Here is a 19,299-nt window from a genome sequence, read left to right as displayed (position 1 = left end):
TTATTAGATCTAATGTATAATAGATCTAGATATAGATCTATATTTTGATCTAGAATCTAGTGTCTTTCTGATTATGAGTATAGTCGAGATAATAAGGCCCCAAGGTAATTCTGAATGAGTGGTTTCACGCTTATAGCATGCTCTGACTCTGAGCGCTATGGTCCAGAAGGGGGGTACAGGGAGAAGGTTATCCGTGCTGCCTTTAGGCGCTCAGTAAACTGAGTAAACACAACTCTGCTCGAGTCGGGTGTCGAACATCGGGCCCCCTTCATATAATCATACGATTCATAGGTAGCCAAGTTCAAGCATTCAAGCCATTAAGATATGCATTATGATTAATATTGCATAATAATTACTTAGTGATTTAGAATTTAGTGTCCTACTGACTCTGAGGCTAAAATTTAGATGTAGATATAGATTTGTAATTATCTAGATATGTCATCCTTCATTAACAGTCTTTTTAATAATTTTTTTTTCATTAATTTGAATTTTTTAAAAATCGTGGTCAATGTCTTAGATCTAGATCTAGATGTAGAGCTGTTATTTTATTTTGGAGAAATTTAGTAAATTAGATAAACCATTGCGTACAGAACTAAACTCCTTTTAATAAAGAACCGCCGTAGATGTTAAAAATTCGTAAAAAGAAACGAAAATAGATGTAGATCTAGATCTAGATTCTAGACCTAGATCTCTATCCAATATCCTTAGATTATTATTGAATCTACAAAACGAATAGATGTAACAATTGGTTACTTTTAGGTATCTAACAAAAACTCAATCTACATCTCTCTATTCTAAAATTATTCTACAGTTAGATCATTCTAATTCTACTACATTCTAGTAAGTTTTTTTTTTTTATAGTACAAGGAGAACATGGGATTCCTAATTTTATTGTTTATATAATTAGTGGGCGGAGGCTTCTAAATCTCAAATTTAGTAATAGTAGATCTATATAGTAATCTATATACTTATAATATAGTAGACTAAATTTCTAAAGATTATTGTAGAACTAATCTATATTATTCTATATGAACTATATAATACTTATAGTAATAAAAGTATTATTTAATATTAAAAACTAATACTAACTAACTAATTAACTAATAGTAATACCTCAGTATATATAGATCTAGATCTAAATTCTAAATGGTTATTCTCATCAGTCATCATATGTGTACTATTATGTCCCTTGACTTTCTTCTTAGGCTTAGCCTGGCTGAGGGGTGCTTTAACTTTAACAGTTAGAGTAACCAACCCAAATCCTCCCACTTTTCCTGGTCAGCAAATGTTCTTAGTAGGATAACAAGAGAGAGGCTGAGCTTTCATCTCATCACAGAAGGAGCTCCTCCTTTTTGTCAGCCAGAGTACAAACACAAAATTTGTCTTCTTTTCCTGGTATCTGATACCCAGCATCAAAATTAAAATCAGTTTATTATAATAATAATAATCTTTATTGTCCATAAGGAACAATTTGTGCATTACATCAAACAAAACATTATAACTATAAAAAACCAATATGTACATTCACACCAGACTCATTAATAATTAACATGTGAAAAGTTTATATCAGATTGTTTCTATTTAATGATTTGATTGCCAGAGGAACAAAAGAGAGTGTTTGTGTCTGTTTGACTTTGCTATCAGTGTCTTGTATCTCTTTTGTGATGGTAAAATCACTAATTCCTGACCTAGAGGGTGATTTTTTATATCTAGAATCTTTTTTTATGGATGTTTGTGTCAAACAGCTGTCAAATGGGGTTTGTTTTTTGCCAATGATTTTACCAGCAGCATTTAGGATTCTCTGAAGTTTATTTTTAATGCACAGATTGCCATACCAGGCAGTGATACTAAAACTTAATATATTGCAGATGTGAGCATGATAAAACATAGCCAAGGCCTATTTGCTCAAATATGGTAAATGTGCATTGGACTGTCATCACAATGGTCCTGAGTATGAAAACCCTGTCCATTACCTACCCTTGCCATCCTGCAAAGACTTAATAATTTTGATTTCTTAAAAAAAAACATTAGAAACATTTATTATTCAAGATGAAAATCATTCATTATTTTTATTTACTATTCATTAAATAAAAGGTTATGTTACTTCTTTTTCATAATTAAGGATACTGCGATTGTAGCTTACTGTCCCTATAATATAGTTAACAAATTTATTTATTTTGAATGCTAATACATTGGAGTTTTACGTTACGCACATTTTTATTTTTAAAAAATCATGAGCTACTCCACAGCTAGAGGCTTTTACACATGCATTTATAAGAATATTGCAGTTTCTCCTTTTCAAGGCATTGATGCTATATTACAGTCACAGTGTGTTTTGCCTTGACCTTGTGTTAGGCTGACACTTTATAGTTGCTGAGATATATATATTTAATTTGGAGTAGTCAGCAATGACTTTCCAGCATAGAGCGTTTTCCTTCAAGCCTGGTTAGCATTAAAAGACTATAGTTAGCCACTGAACTAAAGTGTCCGTTAAATACCTCCAATTATTTCTTTTTTTATTTAAGATAATAATTTTTGTAATGACCTGACTTATTAGCTTACATTGACTGTTTGGGCAGTAGTCAAACTAGTGTCAACTATTTTTACTCTTTCTACTACTCTCTGGTTATCTTTCTTGGTGATAGTATTAATCTTTTTATTGACTTACTTTGTTTACTTTCATTTTTTTTCAAAGGAATTGTGGGCACAACATGGCCTGAAATGTGCTGATGTGTTTAAAATCCAAAACCAAACCATTTTTTTTTTTTACTTTTTGTTTAAATTAAATTATTTTTTTTTACTGTTTTTTTTTTTTTAGTTGATGCATCCAACAGATTTATAAACTATGCCTGCTCTTGGCAGTGCCGAATTCGGTGTCAGGACTTTTTATGCTGCCTCTCATCCCAATGACAAGTGCGGACCAAATGGTTTGCCGCTGACTCCTAACTCTGTCAAAATACTAGGGAGATTCCAGTATCTGACTACACTGTCTCACCCAAGACTGTGTCAGTATCTGGATATCAGTAAAACTAAACATGGTAAGCATTGATGTCACACTGTCACATTACTTAATATTGACTGTGTAGCAGTTAGGTAATTGTGACATAAAACTTACATGTTTATTTTACACACATTCACAAATGATTCATTTAGTTAAAATAAATTTAAGTCAGACCAGGTTAAACTAGTAACAAAGATGGATGGCTGCCTGGTTGTGTGGTTTTTGCTCTGGACTGTCATTCCTACTTATCGCTGGTCCTGGGTTCAAACCCTCCCTGCACCCATCATCCTGCAGGAGGTTTGGACTAGGAAGTAAATTATCTTCAACACTGAAGGAACCTCCGAAACATGTAAAACATTTTACAAACAAACAAATGGATGTTTTTGTAAATGCATTTTTTTCACTGCTAATATAAAGGGATACTTAAAGAAATATTGAAGCACACAGCCTAATAGCTACTAAAGAAAAAGGGATTATCTTGGATAATAGGCAAGAAAGGTTCTAAAAACTGACAAAGATGGAAACAGCTTTATGTAGATAGTCATATATTTTGTTATATTTATGGAGCACTGATAGAGAATGAGTAAAAATGAAAACTTAATATTTATATCTAGTATATTTTTTTTTTTTAAGTTTATATTTAAAGTTTTGCATTATATTTCAAAGTAAATAAAAGCTATATGCTCAGAAATTCTGAAACATATTTTATTAGTTACAAATATAAACATAAAAAGAGCAATTTTACTTTGTATTCAAAGTCTCAATATTTTCTTTTTATTTATAGGTAACTGTGACATTGGAGAGATCATATAACTAGTATTATTTCTTAGTTGAAGTAACTAAAAATGGTGTCCAGACAGGCAGTTTTTTTTTCTTAAGAGAATTGAAGTATTTTGGGTCCATTGTCCTTTTTTTTAAGCAGTTTTTTACTTTCTGATCTTTTTTTCTGGACTCCTTGGTCAAAAATTGAAGATTCACCAGCTTATTTGTGTGGACTCCTTCAAGACTGAAATCATGCCTGCATGACATAATGCTGAAGGCAGAACACTCATTTATCTACTAGATCTGTTATTAACCAACAAAAATAAGGGTTATGTATCAGGGTGTAATGGGCCTAGTGGTTTATTGACTCTGAAGCAGTTGTTTTAATTTCATTGTTTTCTTTCTTAGTTAACAAGCTTTATTGACCCAGGTTTAGAGATAAGATTGGCATTTGTGTGTGTGTGTGTGTGTTTTTTTAAAGTCATTACCTTGTACTTAAGAGATTTTCAAAAATTTATGTCACAAATATTTTCCATGTTTTGCTTTATAAAATAGTCTATTGAAAAACATTTTTTTTCCCCTTAAATAAGTAAACAAATGTTTTAGTTTGGTTGGCAAGTAGAGTTTCATAGCAAAAAGTTTATGATGATATGAATTAATCAAAACTTTGTTTTCTTTACCCCAAAAATATTGAGTAGCTAGTCAAGTTAGCTAGTCTCAAAATGTCCTTAAATTCAGAGACAAGGACAGGTCCTTTGACAAATCATAAAGTTGCACATCCACTCTACTCCTGCATCCCATAATTACTAGACTTTTGTTTATTTTTTTAAACATTGAACTATCAAAACTAGTAGCATAAATAAACTTCAGTTCTCAAGTAACTTAACAAAGAAATGACTTTGTTTTCTTGTAGAATGTATGATTGTCATTTCTGAACACCATAAGTCAAGTGTCAAAGAAAAATTGAACAGTGGCCAAGGATTATCGTGAGTAAATATATTTTGTATATATATTTTAAATATGATAGCATTCATCTTAGTGACATTTTTTTCCCCACTGTTTAAGAGAGTATAAAGAGTAAGTTTATTCAAAAATATTTTGACATCAACAATGTATATTTGATTTATTTATGGAAATTTTTAAATGTTCAGCTGCAGATTTTAGGTTCAGATATTGTCTGTTTGGTGGAATGTTTACTTTGGATATGGTAATGTTTTTAGATGCACCCATTACAATTAGTCAACTGAAATAGATTGAAAAATTTGAAGTCATTTGATTGTTGTACTTGACGCACATTAAATGAAAACCATTAGCCAAGTATGGATGAATTCTAATTAAGCTTCCCTAAAAATCTCCAAAATTAAATTTCCAAGTTTAAAAAAAAAATTAGGAAAATATTTTTTAAGCTTATCATTTGTTTATGGTTGTAAGATTTTATACTTACTAACTATCATGCTTTGGTTTAGATTAATCAGGCCTACTTTAAAAATAAATTTTAATTTTATAATACTGCTAATATGATATTTTATCTTGTAATTTATTAATTTCTTTATTAAAAAGTTTATTTTGCAAGATTTGTAAACTAAATGTTAGATAGTTTCTGGAATTAGAAAATTTAAATTAAATGTCAGGAATTCATTTTTACAAGCTATGTGTGTCCTGAAATAAGTAAATCTTCACTAATGAAATTAATTTTTCATAGCAATTTTTCACAAACCAAATTAGAAAAAAATAGCTGTGATCTTAATTTCAATTTTTTTTCTTATCCAGAGAAAATGCAGCTGTCTCTTTAGGATTCCAGATTCTCGAAGGCTTAACATTTCTACATGAGAAAAATGTTGTTCATAGGAATTTATCAATGGACAACATACTCATTGAAAAGCAGGTTTGACTTTTTTATTTATACAATTTTGAAACATTTATCACTAATATATATATATATATATATAATTTAATTTTTTTTTTTGGAAAACTTTCTTTTTTCAAATACTGATTTTTTTTCTTTAAATTTAAATTTTTTTTTTCTTTAGGGTAACATAAAACTTTCAGAGTATGGACTTTATTACATGACTGATTATGGGGCAGACGTGTCATTTCCTATAGGGCAAGTACAAGTTGTTGTTTTTTTCATGTAGCATTACATCTTTTCCATATTAATATTTGAATTGTAATTTTATTGATCACTTACAATTCAGTTTTGTTTACTAGTTGAGTTGTTTTGTTTGCTTTTTTTTTTTAAATCAAGTTTATATTTAACTACTTGAATGTAATTTCTATTAATATTGAATTCTATTTTGTATGCTTTAATTAGACTTCCTCATTACATGGCACCTGAAGTTTTGTGTTCTGGACCATTAAAAGTGGATGAAGATTCAGGCCAGTGCATTCAACCAATATCTGGACCTAAAGTAGATGTTTGGTCTTTTGGCATAATTCTTCTGGAACTTTTGTTGGTAATCATCCTGTTTAATTTGAATGTATTTGGGTTATCGAAATAGACTGTTAGATTTACATTTCTGACTCTTTTATGAAATTCTTGATTTTTTAAAAATTATGTTATAATTCCTTTTTAATTATTTTTTAATTTCTATTTTTAAAGATAATAAATGACAAGAAGAAAAAGCATTAATACAATACATTCATATTGTTTTTAATCATAAAAGTGTTGTGTACCGATCTATAATGCTAAGTTTAGTTATGAGATCAAGAAAACTTTCATGGAAGTTTTTATAGAATCTTCTCCTTCTTTTTCTTCTGCATTCTCATTATTTTGCTGGAGGGTCCTTTATTTGAGATGAACTGCATAGTTGTTTCCAGATCAGGTAGCTTTCCATATAGTTTTTTCTTCTTTAGGGGTGTTTTGGGGCCCATGTTTTTGGGGCTTCATAAGGGAGAATGCAGTTTTGTAGAACAATGTCTGCATTCTCTGGTGACACTCCTCCAAGGCCAATTTCACTGATGCCATTTTCAGCTATGGAACATTTGTGCATTCTATTGCATCTATTAGAATATTTGAATAATTTGATTTATTGTAGGTTTGAAAGTAAATAAACGTTCTAATTTTCAACGTTAACTTTAGAATATTTTTTTTTGTTTAAAGTGCTTGATGCAAGACTTATGATAGGATAACAAATTTTTGTAATGTTTGAGAGAGTTTTAAAATATGTAGATTTAAAGAAATGCAGTTGCTCAGTCTCTTATTAGCTTAAAAATAAGGTACATCCATTAGCTCACTCATTTTTTCTCATTATTGGAATGGCTGTAATAGTGAGAATGGAAATATTGCTTGCATGAGTAGGTATTTTGGAGGCGCGGTGGCTGAGAGGTAAAGCGCTTGGCTTCCAAACTGGAGACCGGGGGTTCGAATCCTGGTGAAGACTTGGATTTTTAATTTCTGGATCTTTGGGTGCCTCTGAGTCCACCCAGCTCTAATGGGTACCTGACATTAGTTGGGGAAAAGTAAAGGCGGTTGGTCGTTGTGCTGGCCACATAAAACGTCATTAAACGTAGGCCACAGAAACAGATGACCTTTACATCATCTGCCCTATAGACCTCAAGGTCTTTATGGTCCACAAATGAGATTGGACCAAAAGCGCTCTGAGCATGCTATAAGCATGAAAGTAGCGCTATATAAAAGCTATAATATATATATGTCATAACAATACTGTACACATAAATGCACTGGCTACATTCTAATGGATTGTTTATGTAATTACACAGGGTAGAGAAGTGTGGTCAGGCTTGAGCTTGCAAGAAACCTTTGTGAAACTAATGCTGCTGATCAAATCTGGTAACATAGTCATATTTATTTCTTAAAACCGGTCTCTTTTATAAAAAAAAAAAGCTATATAGTGAACAAATTTAAAAAAAAAAAGAGATCAATTTATTATTTGTTTTTAATTTTAAAAAATTGAATACCTGCATTACATGAAAGAATTTTCTTTTGTCTTTTCAGATATGTCACCTCTTGATTATCTTTGTCAGGATGCCAGTTTATCAGAGAAACTCAAGGTAGCCCATGTCATACTTGTGTGTTATCATTTTTACATTGAACTGTTTTGTATTTACATCAAAACATAAAATATTTTTTAGATATTACTATGACTTATTTTTACAATGCTTATATTAACTCACTCTATATCTTTAAAGATAAGGATTATCCAAGGATAAGGAGTATCCATTCCCCTTTAATGTTAAAAAAAAAATTGAAATGTTTGAAATGATGATGACAAATGACAAATTGTGTCAGTTTCTTTTTCATTTACAACTCAATGTTGCTATGTCATAGATTTTCTTTGCATATTGCAGGGCACTTCCAAAGAGTTGAAAGATTTGCTTAGACTCTGTCTGACTGTATCTTCTTCTAAGAGGTTAGTATGACATATTCAATAACATCATAGAGTTCATATTGTATGATATGATTCACTGTCAAAAGTCCTCCTTCAAGGTACAGTGGAGGGAGCACAAAGAAAGGGTTGTCCAGAGAAAATCTGGCTGGATAGCATAGAAGAATGACCTCTTTCTTGATATTCTGCTAAGAACAGCTGCTGACCAGCAAAAGTGAGGAATTTGTTTACGCAAACTGTCAGAGCATCCCTATAATGGATGTCAAGGGACAGAGGATGATGGTGATTCAATAAAATCATTAATATTTATAAGGTTTATCATGAGTATATAGTTATGACAGTGAGCGGCTCACCACCATCATCCTAAACTAATGTGTGCTATTCAGAACAGAAAAAAAACAAGTTGTTGTCAAAGAGGATATAACCTTTTCCACTCAGCAATTGTTTCATTTTGTTAAGGAATACTTTATTTGATTGGCAGTGTGTAGCATCCATTCCTGAGACTAAGCTGTGTGGTTGCAGGCAAGGTAACTGAGATACAGAATAATGATTGTAGAAGTACTTGAGAACTGTTAAAACTGTGAATAGTGTGGCAATAGGAATCCAAAACCTTACTACCGTTTAGTGTATTTATTGTCTTATCATCTCATAAACCTTCTCCATTGTAGATCATTCTGTGTCTGAGCAATTAATAACAGGGGGGAGGGGGGGGGAAGGGGGGTATACAAATTTTTACAACTTGAGAGGGGGGGTCTGAAGATTTGTTACAAAAGAAAAACTGTTCCAATGAAATAACAGGTACAGTGGTCCCTTGACTTTGGCCGGTCTGAGTTTTCAAATAATATTATAATTTAATATTGCAGAAATGCTCCGCATTTTGTTTTTAACATCCTGGGTTATCCAGCAGCCGTCCGATGTATATGTATAGTATTGGGGGAAAAAAACTGAATGTGTCATGGAAGTGCCAGGAGAAGTGTATACTTTTCCTGTCATTTTTATAGATACTACAGAAAATTTTATTTGGAAAAATAATGTTTAATAATTAAGTCTTTTGTAAAATTCTAATGTGTCTTGCTATGTAACTTTATGCGGTTAGGGGAAGGGGGAGTTTTGTGAAAAGGTAAATTTTGGGGTTACATAATATCCTAGCATTTTCTTCTCTGCTTTTAATCAAGTCCTAATTATAAACTCACAAAATCCATACAGTAAATACTCTTTCACTCAAGTTTATCAAAAGTTTAATAAATAAAATTTGAATAGGGAAATTCAGCATTTCAATGTTAAAAAACTAATCAGCTTATTAAGTTCTGTTTTTAATATTTCTTTTGTCCTTTTCTCTACCACAGGGCAACGTCAGAAGAGGTTAAGCAACATCCAATTTTTCGTTCATCTAGAGAAAATGCTGTAGGTATTTTAATCAATATGTGGATTACACATTTGATCACGTTTAATGGGTATAAACTTGAACAAAACTTTTCATAATTTTATAAGGCATATATTCAAACTCAAGAATATCAACATTGAACAAATGGTTAAAAGCTTTACCATTGAATAGAAACAAATCTAAATAGAAAAGTATCATTTGTTGTTAATTTGGCTAATTTCACAAAATGTATGCTTACTTTTCAAGACTTTATATTCCATTGAGTAATTACGTTTCTTGGGCCTATTATCTAATGGAGAGACTGTTACACTAAGTCAAATACTGTGATTGCTAAACTCTTTTGATTTACTCATCTGAATTAATGCTAGATAGTTTTGGTCTCTGAACTTGCAGTTACGAGTTTTAAAAAGTTAGGTTTTGTTGGCTTTATGAAGTAGTAGATTTTGAATTGAAATCTGTGGATTTGTAAATTTTACAAATTTATTGATATTTTTTGAAGATTTGCTTTTATCTGTAGAATTGAATTTAGATGAATACATTTTAACTAGCTAATAGTTACAAATATTATGTTTCATTCTTATTGTTGGATATTTTTTAATTAACAGGTTGCACATAAGAGAGAGTTTGACATTTTTACAGCTGAAGTAAGAAGTGCAGATCTAGAGCTTCCAACTTATGAAGAAACTATAGCTAATGGTAATAAGGTATTTTGTCAACTAGCCAACTTGTTAAGTACTTGCAGATTTGATTTATGAAATCATTAAATAAAGGAACAAAAAATGTGTACAAAATACTCGATTGTTAATTTTAGACAATATCAGTATCTAAATTAAGATATGTATTTTAAACTTCGTCTTGCTTTTTTTTTTTTTTTTTTTTTTTTTAAGATTTTAGTGATGATCATTTGTCTCAGAGGTCAATGCAAGAAGTTTATTACTTGTGGCGCCTGGCAGGTGGTGATTTAGATGGTGCCCTGCGCAAGGCTGGCATGTCAAAAACTAGACCTCCAATACACTTACTGCCTTGGTAATTTCTTGAAACTAATCTAATTTATCACATACTATGCAGCCAACTTGAAATATCATTCTTAAGACCTGCTTTAAAGAAAAAAGAAAACACATCACTATCACTAAAATACATAAACAAAAAATAATCATTGAAAAAAATCAAATGAGTTTAAACAAGTTCCATTCCAGACCAATAAATCTATTGTTTAAGAGAAACATGGGTAAGAATGTATATTTTGTGTGCTATCGTACAAATTGTTTGCTCTAATTATGTATTTATTTTTATAATGCCCATTTGTAAAACAATTTTCCTCACGGATAATAAAGATTATTATTATTATTATAAAAGCCCTACAGCCCTTAGATATTTCATCAAAATTTTTAAGTTATTGAAAACTTTTTTGCAAATTTTTGATCACATCATCTCTAGCTAGAGACACAATTGTGTGTTTGTATATATTAATAAATTCTGAGTGACAGTTTAGCAGAATTGTATAAAGGTATAATTTTTAAATAAAATTTAATTTATCTTGCTAGATAAAGTCATCCATTTTTTTATGCGGTTATTACTTTCCAAATGCTTTATTTAATAAGCTTCCTAAAAGTATTTTCATTAGAGTTGGCATTATTTTTAAAAATTCTTATTTTGTTACATCACCTGTTAGTTATGGCATCCTTGATGGAGATGTGTTTGGCCAGGACAGAGACAATGCTGAACTGCTTAATAACACAGTCATAACTCTATCCCAAGAGCAGCTGCGCTTTGTAAGTGATTTGTAAACATTTTATCGAAAATAACACAGGATTAGATAACTAGAGGTCTATAAAGTGGAAAATTATCAGTACTTTGCCTTGGCTAACATGACAGACACCATATTTAACAAGTAAAATACAAAAATACAAAAATGTCACTCCTGAGAACCCAATTATTAATGAAACATAAAATGCAGCAAAAAAGATAGATGTTAGATTATGGATTTAATCTAAATTGACTTTAAAAATGTTTATTCTGACCTTGTTTATTAAGAAGTTGTACAGCAACTGTGTAACTAGCTGTCACAGGCTAAAACAAAAAAACACCTTGTTAGTTGTCTGGCAAATATAGAACAATTTGGACATTTCAGAATTGCCCTAAAACACAAAGCAAAAGGAGGCAAGGATTACCCATGATCATTTGTAAAACAGTGTTTTAAAAAAAATAACAGTAATTTGTTCTCGACCTCAGGGATTCTTTTTTTTTTTTATTATTGCTTGTGTATAAGTAATCTTTCAAGCTTATAGCAAGCTCAGTGTACTACATAGTTCACTATCTTTTATAGACCATTGGGAGGGTGGGAGGTATCTAGGAGAATGTTCCTGTGCTGCATTTAGGTGCCCAGCAAACACAAATCAGCTTTATTTGGGTTTTAAAATTGAGACCCCTTGATAGGTAGCCAAGTGGTTTATGCCATAAATATCCCCTTTCTGAGGAAGGTTGTCAGTCAGAGAAGTGAAAGAAAGACTGGCAACTGTATATATATTTAGTCAGAGAAGTGAAAGAAAGACTGGCAACTGTATATATATTTAGTCAGAGAAGTGAAGGAAATACTGGTGTATAAATAAATTAATCTACTTCTTTTTTTAACAGTTCAAAAATATTGATAAACAAAAAAAAAAATAATATTTGCCCTTTTCAATTAAAACTTTGTTTCACTGATTAAGATGGGGCTTGTAGAGTTTTAATGGGCCACTCATACTGGTAGATTGTGGAACAAAGCATATTTTTTCTTCAAGTAAAACCAATGGGGTTTTATTGATAGCACTAGAAATTTATTTCCACTGTCATATGAGAAGCAAGTAATTATTTAAAATTTTGCAGCGACTTAGAGAGATACCAGCTACAGCATATTATCCTTTGCTTGAAGATGAGTAAGTTTTTTTTGTTTTTTTAAAGTTATACATATTTGAGGTTTACTGTATTTTCTTTTTTAACGAATGAAGTTTACAAAAACTATCATGTTTTAGTTGAAATATCTTTAAATCAATCAATTGTATTGAATTATTATTTGGTTACAGTTTATAAAAACTTTTTTTTTATTTTGCTAGGTCCAAATACTTGTCTGAAAATCAGTTACCAGCATCTCCAAGTTACGGTGATTTAGCCAATTCTGCAACTCTCCCTTTAGTGATAAGAGAAAAGGATGTAGATTACCAGGTTTGTTTCATGAAAAGAAATTCTTGTTTTATTTGAATTAAACTATAATTAAACTATAAATGATAATCGATTTTTGTAGGGAAAAGAAGGAACATGATATTGTTTCTGTAGCTGGAGAGACTATTGAAATTGTGCAAACCTTTAAATACCTTGGTACTATCCTAGACAATAAACTAAATTTTACTGCAAATACTGATTATATCAGCAAAAAAGGGCAGCAAAGATTACGATTACTAAGAAAACTGTCCTCGTTTAATGTTAGCGAAAAGGCATTGGCTATGTTTTATCACGCTCATATCTGCAATATTTTAAGTTTCAATATCACTGCCTGGTATGGCAATCTGAGCATTAAAAATAAGAATAAACTTTATAGAATCCTAAATGCTGCTGGTAAAATCATTGGCAAAAATCAAACCCCATTTGGGCAGTTGTTTGAGACAAACATCTATAAAAAATCTAATAGTATCCTCGAAATAAAGAATCACCCTTTGTGTCAGGATTTTGTGATTTTACCATCACAAAAAAGATACAAGACACCGATAGTAAAGACAAACAGACACAAACACTCTTTTTTCCACTGGCAATCAAATCATTAAATAAGAACAATCTGGTATAAACTTTGTCACATGTAAATTATGAGTGAGTCTGGTGTGAATGTACACTTTGGTTTCTTATAGTTATGATGTTTTTTGTTTGGTGTAAAGCACAAATTGTAAGACAAATTTCCATACGGACAATAAAGATTATTATTATTATTATTATTAAAATCTTAATTTATGCATCCCATACTTATTACTTGTTAAAATTAGAAATTGCACTCTGAAATTCTTTAATATCTTTGCTTAAAAAATTAAGCAAAATTAAATGTAAAATTCTATTTTTTTTTAAATTTATTTTTATTAAGTTATAATTTACAAATGTTCCTTCTTGTGGTGACATAATTGAATCGCTATTATTTTTCACATATTTTCATTCCCACTGAAAATAGCTGAATTTTTCACCACAAAAATCTCTACAGCAATGAACAGATTCCATTTTGGGAAGAAAAAAAGACAAATAATTTTGCATTAAACATCATCTCTCTTTAAATACACTGAATTATTATTTGGAATTTTAATAACTTATTTGTGATACTTTGGGATTTAATTTTACCGTTCAAAGTAGAGCTTATTGCTAACAAAGTTGAAATCTGTTACAAAATTGTAGCTTATTAGTTGCTTTGAACCAAGATTTTGTATTTCTGTATGTTATAGTGAAGTATTTCGATCTCATGGAGTGTTTCCCTTTGATCAGTTTCACAGGATAATATTATTTGAGAGACTGCTCAATGCTTATCCCTTTAAAAGGCCATACATATGGAGGGAAGCCAGGGTGGACATTCCACCTCTAGTCAGAGCACATGTTTGGGCAGCCATATTGGAAGTGGAGGTCAGTTGGCTTACAAAAATATTTTATGCTCAGGTGTACATTTTAAAAGTAAGTTTTAATTTTAGTGTTTTAGTGAAACCAATGGAATTTCTTATACTGAATTTTTTTTTTTGTTTCTTTAGGGTGATCTAGAAGGCTGGTACACTTCAATAGATAAAGAAACACCAACAGCTACAGACAGACAAGTTAGTTAGTTCTTACTATTTCCATTTCTAGAAAGAATACAAACAGCTCTTTTAAATAATCAGAAATCTACTCATTGATATAGGTGCTAGCTTGAGGAACACAAAAAAAGTGTAAATGTCTTTGCAGTAGCAGTAGTTTAGTTAGTTTTTAGAACCATGTTTGTTTTTTCTTTATTTTGAATTGTTAAGAGCAACATGAAACTAAGTATTTCTTTTGTACAAAATTTGATCAAATAATTTTTTTTGCATGTACACATTAGCCTCTTGGCATTTTTTTTTTAAATTGAATGTCTGCAAATAAGACTAGAATAACATCTACAACTAATGTGTAACCTTAATCTTTTTTTGTTGTTTCTTCACGAAATCTCTAGAAATAGTAATTTAAAAAAAAAAGATTCTTAGGAGGGGATTATTAAAATTCTAGATCCATGTTGCTTAGTTCAACTCAGTGAAAGTCTGTCTTGCAAAAATTTGTTTTAGTTTTTAATATAACTCCTCTTTAGATAGATTTGTCTGATTCAGAGCTGTTAACAACCAGATTTTGTTAAATTTTTTTTTTTACTTGATAGCATACAGGCCATATAAGCCAAGAACAGCATTTTGAAGTAACGTCTGTAATTTATAAGATAAGATAAGTAACTGTGTAAAGTGTTGTCTCAAGAAACATTTTACCCAAACCAGAAAATGAATATAATCAAAGAGTGGCTTTTTTTTTTTTTACTGAAGCCTTATTAAGAAAGCATTTTAATAGCTTGCAATTGTATGATTTACATCATTAGACCAAACTACACAGACTAGTTGGACATGTCAAGCTACTTTGAGGATAGAACCAATATTTTGGTTTCAGCCCCATTGTGGGCTTATGTTTCCACCTGTAAAACAGACATTAATATTTTCTCAGTTGCTAATGCTGTATGTATATTTTTCTGTTTTATAGATTGAAGTAGATATACCCCGATGCCATCAATATCACGAGCTTCTGTCATCGCCAACAGCACATGCCAAGTTCAAGAGAGTCCTGAAAGCTTGGGTGCTTAGCAATCCTCAGTATGTTTACTGGCAAGGTTTGGACTCTCTTTGTGCCCCTTTCCTGGCACTGTCTTTCAACAGTGAGGCCCTTGCATTTGCCTGTTTGTCGGCTTTCATTCCAAAATATTTGCACAAGTTTTTTCTCAGGGATAACTCGGCAGTAATTCAAGGTTAGATGCAATTATAATATATATAAAGATAAATATAAATATATTATAAAGATATTTTTTTTATATCTGAAGTCATTAAGATTACCTTGCTTTTAGATTGTGTTGATTAGTTAAATTTAACAGCCTAAGTTTCAGAAGTACTTTACAATAATATGATACTGAATACTATAAATGTATTCCTATAAAAGATATTTAGATTTTGAACAAAATGTCTTTTTGTTCCAAGGATCATCATTAATGTAAGTGAAAAGAAATGGGGGAGGTGGAGTTTCCCATAGGAAAGTTTTCAAAATCTAAATTTTTTTTTAAAATTTTGTTTAATTTGTTTCTTTTGTTTATTAGAAAATGGGTGAATTATTTGCTATTGTTGCTACATTTGTCATTTATTCATCATTATCAGCTTTGATTTTCTTACACTATTTAGAAGAGGAAAAAAAATGATTTTATTATATCTTGTAACAGAGTACCTGGCAGTTTTCTCACATCTTATATCATTCCATGATCCTGAACTTGGTAACCATTTAGATGGGATTGGATTTATACCAGATGTAAGAAGGAGCGATATTAACAAATTTTTATCTTATTTCAATTAATTAATTAATTTAATAACTACTTGTAGTTTTCAATATATATTTCAATATATGTGCAGTGACTTTTGTAAAATTGTATTTCTTATTACAAATGATTTTTATATTCCAGCTTTATGCTATACCCTGGTTTTTGACTATGTATGCTCGTAAGTTGTTTTTATATTATTTATAGCTCTTTTCTAATAGCTGTCTAAGAGGAATTTTTTGAATAACATTTTTAAAAGAACTGACTTTGCTTTACTGGGTTTTTTTTTTTCAGATGTCTTTCCCCTGCATAAAATTGTACATTTATGGGACACTCTGTTGCTTGGTAACTCATCTTTCCCTCTGTGTATCGGAGTAGCCATACTACAGCAGCTTCGAGATAGACTACTGTCATTTGGATTTAATGAATGTATTTTACTATTCTCTGACATGCCAGGTAATTTGGACATAAAGAAAAGAAACAAGAATCTGTATAAGAGTACATTAACATCAAGCCTGGTCAGAGTTGCTATCTTGTTAGTAATAGTTATGGAGGTTTCTTTTTCGTTCTTGCTAATGATATTGTTTTGTTTTTCTTGTGTGTTAAACACATTTTTAGAAATTGACATTGAGAGGTGTGTTCAAGACTCCATCAGAATTTTCTGCAGCACTCCAAAGAGCGCCACCTACAGACAGCATGCTCGGCCTCTGAAACCTAAAAACTCAACAGATAGGCCAAATGTGTCTTATTATAGCAGAGACTACCATGACCAGCCACAGACTGATTTAGTAAGAGCTCTTAATGCTATGTAGACTGTATGCATAAATACTTGCTTTCTGATAATTAGTGCTAAACATAAACAAGAGGGAGTTTAAAGACTAGACTTTATTTACATCACAGTAAGAGTTTAAGCTCATCAGTATCACAGTAAAAGTTAGTTTTGGTATCTTTTTATTGAAGTCGATGGAACCAATACCCTTGGAAGAGCTGAAGAGTGAGAAATATCCCAGGATATCAGCAGAAGATCTGATTGAGCTTGGTGAACTGGCAGGCTCTGCGAATTCTCGAAGCCCTACCAAGAAGAGACAGAACAGCAAACCTATGATCTTAATATTAGATGTTCGCCACCATGAAGAGTATCCTTTACAAATAGATAAATATTTTAGAAGGATAATATTGAAAAAAGAAATCTATATTCTTCCAATGTACCATTAATATAGAGTAGGCTACTTTTGCAAGTCTAGATTTTTAAAAGATCTACCCCATATAAAAGCAAACTTTAATTCTAAATGTGTTACAATTCTTACCCTCTTCATTTAAACCCTGAAGAGAGAAGAAGAGGTGGGCTTTACTACTGAATCTTTTGCAAGTCTACATTATTACTGGTATGTCTGTTGTTAATTTATTATGTACCGTATGTCCTTGACCCTGGATAGATACAAACGTGGAACCTTGCAAGGGAGCATAAATATCCCATTTCAAACAGCTTTTTCCCCTGAGGGGGAATTGAATCCTTGTCCTGCTGTGCAGATCTTGAACTCTAGAAGAAATCAAGTGATTGTTGTTGTTGGCAATAGAGGGCGCTTTGCTGCAAATGTAAGTTGTTATATAGGAAAACTAAACGCCTGTAAGCTATTGAAAAAAAGTAAAGTAACAATATATATGTTCTAATGAAGTTGATTTTTCAAAAGATATGAAGCTCTTCTATGAATTATTGTCAACAATGTTACAATTTACTTTCAGTTTGCCAATGAATTAGTGCGTCTGGGCTATTCAAGAGTCTGTGTGCTGCATAAGGGCATTGATATATTTAGGACCACCAACCTTCTTATTATACCACCAGCTGATATATAAATGTTCCTCATTTCATTTATTTTCATAATCTTTATAGTTGCTTTGAAAGGAAACCTAAAGTAGCGGAGATTGGCTGGATGTTGAAATATCAAAACTCAAGTCTTGTGTTTCTGATAAAATTCAGTTTGAAAAAAAAACAACTTCTGGAGTAATTGTACTATCCTAGACTGAAATTATAACATCATAAAAATAATTTGATCTTAAGCTATTATTTTAGTATATTAATTGAGCACAACTTTTAAATGCTTTGTACATTTTGTAAAAAGTAGCCTATATTGTTACTTTAAATTTGTTAATGTGTCAGTATTATCAGATGTGCTGTTTGGAAGCTCAGTCAATCACTTTGCTATCTTGTTGATTTTGTGTTTAAAACAATTAAAATTGACACTTCAGTACATAAGTATAAGATTTGAGATTTTATTTTTGGCACATAAGAACATTTTAAGTTATGTGTACCCTAAATTTTTGTTTTGTTTTATCTAATACATTTTACAATAGTGTTAACTTAAATGTCAGATGTGTATGTAACTACTTGTGATAAATGTATTTATTTTCAGCATGTTTTTATGTTGTTGATGATGAAGTCAATAAAATCCATATGCGAGCACCACACAGTGGCTCTTACCATTAAAAACATTTATGTTGGCTGTTTGTGTGATTTATTTCATGTTAATATAAAATCTTCGTATTTAAGTCATGCCTATAGATCTATTTAGGATAGTCATATAGTCGAGGTTTTTAATAGTAGTTGCTACTTTTCATCAACTATATTCCTGTTTAGTTTTTATCTGACAGATAAATGTGTTAGTTGATCTAGTTTAAAAATTGTAACATAATTTGCAAAGATTAAACATTTGCAATTGAAGAATGAAAACACATCAAATCCCTAATAAAAGTTTGTCCATAAAAGCTAAGCTCCATTGTAGGCAAAGTGGAGTCTATTTACAAATGATGACTTTTTCAATTACAATTTTCTTGTAAATTATTTTAATGAGAGGATTAGCAACCGTAATACAAATGAAAAACATTCTTTCAGTAAAAAATGTCTTTCAGCTCCAACGAGCATCTAATTTTCTTAGCTCCCTATCAAACATGCAAATTTTACACACATTGAAAAGTTGATATTCACATTCTAAGTTATTTTAGCTCCCTTTGTTCTGTTCATCTTGCATAAGGATCTCATTGCATAACTTCCCATAAGTTAAATATTAAGATAGTGACTATTTATCATCTTGATGGGTCCAGCCTATCTTATCTCTACCCTTTTTTACAGAAACAGTTATTATCTGTATATCTTCACTCATCTGATTTTGTATCAACTAAGTGTTTATAATGGCATGTGCATCTCTTTCATGATTATATACATTAGAGGACAATAACCTGC

The 19,299-nt window shown here is 30.9% G+C and overlaps 1 protein-coding gene across 3 annotated transcripts; it reads left to right on the top strand.

Annotated features, from left to right (window-relative positions):
* Window positions 1–604: 604 nt before the first annotated feature.
* Window positions 605–18,555, top strand: LOC106069334 (TBC domain-containing protein kinase-like protein). Of its 3 annotated transcripts, none has more exons than XM_056038199.1 (25): window positions 605–759; window positions 2,819–3,038; window positions 4,677–4,749; window positions 5,534–5,648; window positions 5,794–5,867; window positions 6,075–6,216; window positions 7,484–7,553; window positions 7,719–7,774; window positions 8,072–8,133; window positions 9,456–9,513; window positions 10,099–10,189; window positions 10,381–10,519; window positions 11,166–11,265; window positions 12,359–12,408; window positions 12,586–12,694; window positions 13,988–14,122; window positions 14,245–14,307; window positions 15,245–15,506; window positions 15,969–16,054; window positions 16,206–16,242; window positions 16,356–16,517; window positions 16,680–16,849; window positions 17,022–17,197; window positions 17,498–17,657; window positions 17,805–18,555. In XM_056038199.1, exons 2-25 carry the CDS (start codon window positions 2,846–2,848, stop codon window positions 17,913–17,915), a joined length of 2,694 nt encoding a protein of 897 aa, XP_055894174.1. In that variant the 5' UTR covers window positions 605–759; window positions 2,819–2,845; the 3' UTR covers window positions 17,916–18,555. The 3 variants fall into 3 exon arrangements, with proteins under 3 accessions (XP_055894174.1, XP_055894173.1, XP_055894175.1); XM_056038198.1 differs by having other exon boundaries at window positions 636–840; XM_056038200.1 differs by lacking the exon at window positions 605–759 and adding an exon at window positions 876–936.
* The last annotated feature ends 744 nt before the right edge of the window (window positions 18,556–19,299 follow it).

Source organism: Biomphalaria glabrata, chromosome 8 (genome assembly GCF_947242115.1).
Source record: "Biomphalaria glabrata chromosome 8, xgBioGlab47.1, whole genome shotgun sequence".
In the NCBI taxonomy this organism is placed as follows: Eukaryota; Metazoa; Mollusca; class Gastropoda; family Planorbidae; genus Biomphalaria; species Biomphalaria glabrata.
This window is presented reverse-complemented; position numbering and strand designations above follow the sequence as displayed.